The sequence below is a fragment of the Mandrillus leucophaeus genome, unplaced genomic scaffold (assembly GCF_000951045.1).
Source record: "Mandrillus leucophaeus isolate KB7577 unplaced genomic scaffold, Mleu.le_1.0 Scaffold89, whole genome shotgun sequence".
Classification (NCBI taxonomy): domain Eukaryota; kingdom Metazoa; phylum Chordata; class Mammalia; order Primates; family Cercopithecidae; genus Mandrillus; species Mandrillus leucophaeus.
Window position 1 is genome coordinate 1,074,025 of NW_012109696.1, and position 7,446 is coordinate 1,081,470.

At 47.9% G+C, this 7,446-nt stretch overlaps 1 protein-coding gene across 1 annotated transcript in view; it reads right to left on the reverse strand.

The window, feature by feature from the left end:
* The window catches only part of UBE2QL1 (ubiquitin-conjugating enzyme E2Q family-like 1), a 43,403-nt gene extending 35,963 nt beyond the window's left edge, over positions 1 to 7,440 (reverse strand). The window contains exon 1 of the mRNA XM_011969399.1: positions 7,038 to 7,440. Coding sequence (XP_011824789.1) covers positions 7,038 to 7,391 — 354 coding nt within the window. The 5' untranslated portion in view covers positions 7,392 to 7,440. The remainder of the gene's footprint in view (positions 1 to 7,037) is intronic.
* Between the last annotated feature and the right edge of the window lie 6 nt (positions 7,441 to 7,446).

A 7,446-nucleotide genomic window follows, 5' to 3' on the forward strand; every position in this document is an offset into this window, starting at 1 on the left:
TGTTGACCTAGGACCCCACTGTGCCCATGTCCCCACTACACACCCAGGCCACTGTCTATTGTCAGATCCATGGACACTTCCTAACTATTAACAAAAAGATATGTGTGAAGCCACTTGGCGTGTCAAAAGCAAATGTGAAGGGTTTTGTCTTCTCCCCATTAGAGGCAGGCACTTGATGTGTATCTGATCTACCAGTGACGCCTAGGAAGTTCCTGCATGACAGGAGGCACTCGGTTCCTGTGCTGTATTCATTAGTCAGCCACGGCTCTGGGGGGTCCGCGCACACCACCCTCCGCAGCTGCGTCTCATCGAGGGTGGAGTGAATCATCCCTACATTTTCTTTTTCAGGGTTTACACTCCCTCATAGTCTACACAAGCAGTCCAGGGAGGAAGGCTGGCTTTAGGATGGCATCTGTACAGAAGTTGGGCTTTGAAGGCGCTGAGTCAGCGTTGACCTAGGACAGGGAGTCTGATCCAGGTGGGGTGGGGTGGTTGGGGGGATTAATTATCACCACTTCTGAAGCTCTGGGCTGTGGTTACTGGTGGGTGAGGCTGTGTCTGCCAGATGGGTGGAGAGGGAGGAGGTGGACCATGGCCAGCATCAGGCAGCTTTTCCAATCCGGGCTGCCCATTAGAATCATGAGGAGCTCTTCAGACCAGCCTCTGCCAGGGCCTGATCCTAGACTACAAAGTCTGAGTCTTTGAGGGGACAGCCTTGGTACTGAAATAATTTGCACCCTCCTCAGGGCATCTAATGTGCTGCCAGGGTTGGGAACCACTGGCGGAGAAGAAAGGACTAACACTTGTGGCCAGCCATCCTCTCCCCTCCTGCCTGCTGCATCAACACATCTAGGGCAGCAACAACCTCTGACTCCAGGAGCTCCGAAATGTGGCTCAAAAATCCCGCCACTAGTGTCTGTTTTGTTTCCTCAACTGTAAAAGTCATTTCTGCTGGTGCCTTCTCTGCCTCTGACACGGTACTAGTGAGGCTGCCTTCCTTCTAAACCTGGGTGTGGAAGAGTCTCTTCCTGGCGATGAGAAGGGAGACACTGACCAGGTTGCGGGTGTCAGGCTTTCATTCGGACTTCAGCTCAGTGTCCACGTGGGCACATTCCACTAAGAAACAGCCCCGAACCTACATGTCCTTACACAGAAAACCAAATCTCCCCCATCGCTTAAGGGAAATCAGAAAAGTACATGAAAATACACTACACCCTCTTCCTGCAAGTTCAGATTCTCAAAGTCTCACTGGTGAAGCAAAAGTGGCTTCTACCAGGAGCTGCCCCACGTGCCCTGGGCTGAGCCGCTGGAGCTCTCCAAGTGGGTGTGGGGCTATTTTTAGGATGCAGTCCTGCCTGTGTCCTCCTGCCTGCTCTACTTGATAGAAGAACAAGTAGCTATTTTTTCCTCTGAACAGTCCAGCATATCGATACCTCAAGCTGCAGAGTCATCGGTGGTGGCAATAATCTCCGTCCCCTGTACACAGCGCAGGGCACAACACAGTGACTCATAGGCACGTTACCAAAAATCCACGTCTCCCTGGACAAATCAGACGGCGTTACCCACCCCTGTCGGTCACTATTTTTGCTCTAGGTTGTTCTAGCTTCCCTCTGGGTGTGCAGCCATTTCTCTGCTCAAAGCTGCGGGCAACATTCTCCATCCAGTGCCTCCCTCCGTGTGGCTGCATCTATTGCTCTCAAACTAGCACAGCAGCTGCAGAAACAAGATGAGCAACTGGTTAAGAAATTCCTGTTTGGTTTCATTACGGGCTGAACTGTTTCTCCTCCAATCTCCAACGTACATGGTGAACCCCTAACCCACAGTACCTCAGAGTGTGACCTTATTTGGAAACGGTTTTTAAGAGGTAATTAAGTTAAAGTCAGGTCAGGAGGAGGGGCCCTAATCCAATCTGACTGTGTTCTTACACGAAGAGGAGATTAGGACACAGACACACACAGAAGGAAGGTCGTGTGAGGACACAGGGAGGACACAGCATCTACAAGCCAAGCAGGCAGGACCCAGGAGAAACGAGCCGTGCTGACACATTGATCTTGGACTTCCAGGTCCTCTGTTATGGCAGCCCCAGCAACCTAATACGGGGCCTTTAAACATTTTGTGTGTTGTATGGCTGGGTGAGGTGGCTCACGCCTGTAATCCCCATGCTCTGGGAGGCCGAGGTGGGAGGACTGCTTGAGCTCAGGAATTTGAGACCAGCCTGGGCAACATAGTGAGATCCCCATCTCTACAAAAAATAAACAAAATTAACTGGGCATGGTGGCGTGTACCTGCAGTCCCAGCAACTTGGGAGGCTGAGATGGGAGGATTGCTTGAACCCAGGAATTAAAGATTACAGTGAGCTATGATCATGCCACTGCACTCCAGCCTGGGTGATAGAGGGGACTCTGTCTCAAAAAAAAAATCTCTGTTATAGCAAGTTAGAAGCCCACAGATTTCAGGAGCCCAAAGGGCTGTTCATCTTTGTCACTCTTTCTGATGAGACTGCTAGTTTTACAGTCATAAGTAAAGTGCTATTTCTAGGCCTAGTATTTTGGAAGATGGGCTTTATGTATGTCTCTCTGTATGTGTGCATGTCTATGTGCACTTGTGCTTCCCAGTCACACCATAGTGTAGCCCCCTTTCAGACCTAAGGTGGATTTTAGTGACATCACTGCATATCGTTTCACAAAGCTGAGCTGCAGAGCCCTTTACTCTTTCATTACACTGGGACAAGTTTCCTTTATTAAAAAACATGCAGAAACCATCAGGCAAACAGAACTTGCCCTGAAATTGCTTGCCAATTTCAAATTCAAATAGTAAGACTGGAGGATGTTTTAGTCCTGATGTTCTGTGAATCTTCTGCGGATGGCTGGCTGAGCAGCTCTTCTCTGTGGACAGAAAGGATTATCACAATGGTCACGGTTAATAAACGACTGCCTGGAAACAGCAAGGTGCTTGGATGGCGCCTGGCCTGACTGCCATTTCCAACAGCTTTTACTCATCCTGATGAGATTTCAGAGCCTTGCCACTCATGAGCTGTTGTGACAGCATGCAACTGTATAAACGCCACCTGACTCTGTGAAACTACAGTTTCCTCACCTGTACAACAACCACCAAAAGAGCAGAACCAGGGAGGTTCAAACATCCTCAAATATCCTCCATTCTCTGCTGGCCCAGAGTATGGCACAAGCAAGTACGAAATGCTTCCTGCTGCTGCTGCTGCTGCTGCTGCAGTTATCATTATCAACACCGTGTCATGCCGAATTGTATGGTTGGCTCTGAGGGGCCAGGAGAGGAGTGAGGAATTGTCACTCAATTGCCATTTGGTTCCCTGCCCCTGGCGATGCCTAATTAACTAAAAAGGGGACACTCAGGAGGTGAGCTGCAGTGAAAGCAGGGCTCTGAGTCAGTGCACCGTCAAGCAGCTTTTGGGGACCCTGCTGCTCACACAACTGCAAGAACAAGGTCCCTGGCCAGTCACGCCATCGTCCCACGCTCCAAGCCTGGAATGGAAGCCAGTAAACTCTGGCACTCTTCACGGCCAGCATCCCCCAATGCTGATGCTACTTTGTCTAGGTTTACAGAGTCCGAAAATGCAGTTTTTGTAGGTTAAGCTATGTCCTAGATGCAAGCACTGTGCTGGGATTACAGGCTACTTTCATTTCAAAACCAACATCTTCCAGTTTTTGAAGGCCAAAAATCTTCCAATGGAGCTGTGGATTGTATTCTTTTGGTTCAGTAATTAATAAAGGATGCAAATAATTATCTAAAAGTATACTTTTAACATTTTCACCAGTTCATTCTAAAAGTTCAGAGCTTTAAAATCCAATTATAAAAAATGAAGAGTTACCTAAAAATGCCTCTAGTCAAAAGAGGGTTTAGTAATATACAAAGCGGGAAGATATGTATATCATTATTTCTACATAGAATATATCATATGGGAAATTTATATATTAATTTAAGATAAACACAATTCGTATAGCAACATGCAAGAGATTTTGGTAACACAGGCCAGAGAGCCAGTTAAAAGCCTCACAAAATGACTGAATTTATCACATGATGTGATAAACCTAAGCTTTTAATTGTACACAAAATTGTTAAGCAGATATTATGTTACACACAAAACTCTTAAAATTGTTTTACGATTTCTCTAAAAGTGCAGAAACAGCATATCCTCAATTCAGAAAGTTCAGCTGAGCAGTGAATGTTTTCCTCTATGAAAGAAGCAAACCAGCCTTTTCTAACTCTGTAGCTTACGAAAATGAATCCTAAAAAAGAAATCCTGACAAGTATCAGAACATAACTGGAATATAACGACTCTCCCTTTTAAAGTAATTATCGGTTTGGTAGCTGTCCCAGTTCTCCTTGAATACCTAATCAGGTATTTTGATTGCTTTCCCAAAGCATATTACCTCTAACTGAGGAAATAATTTGGTAACTACCATATGTGCTCTGAACAACCAGTAGGTAGTGAATTTGCAAAAGCACGGAAAGAGACAATCAACCTCGGGTGACCTGAAACACCGTCAGAATCCTTTTGTGGACGGAATCCTAAAACATTAATGACTACTCATTTCTTCCTTTCTTTCATTGCATTTTGAATATTTTATGTATGCCACACATTACTCTCTCTTAGACAGCTGTATGTTGGAAGCAGCATGAAAAAATGCAAAGAAATTGAACCGGCACTTTAAAAAGTGCTGAGTTTTTGCCTCTATTTTAGATGTGGAATAGACAATATAATACCATATGCTAGGTGGAGGGCAATGGGTTCGATTAGGATTCTATTAAACTAAGAAATGAAAAAGTTGATAATTACTTTTAATAAAGAAATCTCTCACTTGTAAATTGTACATGAGAATCTCAATTTTAAATACAGAGAAAAGAAAATATACTTACAAGGACCCGTGTATTGATATACTGCCAATTGGCATATGGGCACCAAAGGAACTATTACAACTCAGAGCATTAATGTAAAAATGGGAAGCATTTAATTTCCTAAGGTTCCTCTCTCTCTTAAAAAAAATTCCCCATTTCTCATTTCAAACCTTTATTTTCTTTCATCTTTCAAAATATAGGCAGTGGTCCAGTTCATCTCTAAGATCTCTTCCAAGTCTTAAACGTTAGGACTCTGTGATCCCAGAAGGGAATACACATTCCTCTTCCCCTGATCCCCAATGTCATCTTCACTGTGGAGAATGAAAAACAATAACAGACTGTTCCAAAGAATTCTGATTAGCAATGATTCAAGAAGCAAAGAACCAAGGCATTTCTGCAAATAATTCTTCCACATCATTTGTATAAATCCTATTTGAAAAATGAAACTGAGGTCGCCTACCCCCCATGCTTACATTCCATCACATGAACCTCTCATCAGACTCAACATTTAACTGCAGGATGGAAAACAAGCCTCTGATATTAACGCACTAAGCCTCCGTCAGCTGGAGATGTGTTTCTAGAGTTGTTACATTCACGCGATTTCTAACTCGGGAAATATGTGGAATCCAAACCTTAGAAAAGAGAGCCTGGCAGGATGGGTCAGGAATTACCTGACCTTCTCTGCTGGAGTCAGGATGCTATTTGTTTGGAATCCCAGGGGTTCCAGCTTTAGTGAAATTGGCAGAACAAGCATTATTTGATTAGTATGAAACAGCCTGCCGTGAAAGGGACAGACACACAGGCCAGGCAGGGAAGAAGCGGTGGCTTCTGATAGGCCGCCTGTAGAAAGATCAAGCCGAGGTCATTCGGGGTCTTTTAAAGAAAACAATGATTTTTCATAAATCTAAAAGATGTCCACATAGCAATGTAATGTTCTTAAGTAATGCTTAATATTGATTCGGGAAAACACCAGAGAACTCAACCGCAGTCGACAGCATATAATTCGAGCGGATAACACCATCACGCACTCACCCTGCTCTCAAGTACTTTGGGGTTTCTTTGCGTAAAGCTGCCATCTGATGCAATAGGTGAGAGGGCTCAGAACTGTTTGGCCCTTATATTGGTATTTCGTTAAAATCTTTAGCTCTGATAAAGGGTTTTAACTGCTTGGGGCAGTGGGGTGAGGGGATAAGGAAAAAGAAGCAGGTCTGAAAGAGACCAAGACCTGGAACGTCTACCCCAGAGGTGGTGGTCCTAAGGGGTTCGGGGAAGGAACAGGGTGCTCTGAGGGAAGAACAGGCATTGCCGTGACGGGGTCTGGTCTTGTCCCTTAAGGGAATGCCCAAACCACACCTCCGCCTCTCTACAGTGAGCTCCCAAGAGCAAAATTTTCACCTTTCCAGGAGAGGCAGCCCAGAAGAAGGCAGGGGGCGGATTTACAAGCAGGCAGCTGTCCCTCCCCAGGGCACCCACCTGCAGACCTCCCACCCGAGCTTTCTGCGGAACTGTGTGTGTGTGTGTGTGTGTGTGTGTGTGTGTGTGTGTGTAGGGGGTGTTGGGGGTGGGTGGGAGATCAGCTGGGTTGGACACTTAAATCCTGAGGTCCAGGAAAAGTTCTCACCTTCATAGAGATTACAGGGACAGGAGATTGAGGAGCAGACAAGGGAGGGGCGAGAAAAGGGAAGATGGAGGGGAAAGAAGAGTAGTGGAGCCAGGGAAGGTGGAGAAGGAAAAAATGGAAAAGGAATGGGGGTGGGAATAGATGAGGGGACAGAGAAAGGGGTGAGGGGAGAAAGAGTCCAGGAGGAAAGGGAGAGGGCGGCATGGGAGAGGGAGGCTAAGGAAGAGGGGTGGGAGAGAATTATGGAGGGATGAGGAGAGAACGAGCAAGCTAGAGAGACCAGAGAGACCGACAGAGACCGAGACCAGACCGGGACCGGAGAGACGGGACGGAAAGCAGGGGCAGGAAGAAAACGCTCAGGGAAAAGAGGCGGAGGCGCTCGGAGCATCCCTGTGGGGCGCTGGTGTAGACAGAGCCGGGAGCTAGATGGCCGGAGAGGCCGACACAGGCCCTCATCTCGGGGCCCGGGCGCCCGGCGGCGCTGCAGACCCGATTGCCGCCCCGCGCCCCCAGCCCCGCCGCTCTGGCGCGCGCGCCTTACCTGGCCCTTGACCAGGCTGGCTGCGAACTGGCGCATGACGGCCTCCACGGTATAGGCGCTGGACCAGCCGCGCGGCGTGAGCAGCTCCATGCAGATGGCGCCGCCGTCCAACACGTAGCCGTTCTCCAGGCGCGGGCTGAGCACCCGCATGAAGGGCGGCGAGAAGGGGAAGTTGTCGGGGAAGGTGAGATTGAGCAGAATGAACTCGGTGTTGGTTTCCTTCATGTCCTGCCACAGCACCGAGTCCTTGTCCACCTGGTGCAGCTTCACGTTCCAGTCGAACAGGCTCTCGTCCACGAGCTCCACGGAGATGAAGCGGTCGCTAAGGCGCGCGATGTCCTGCAGCTCCTTCATGAGCCGCCGGCTGCGCACCTGCGTGCAGTGCTGCTGGCGCGCCGCAGGGACCAGG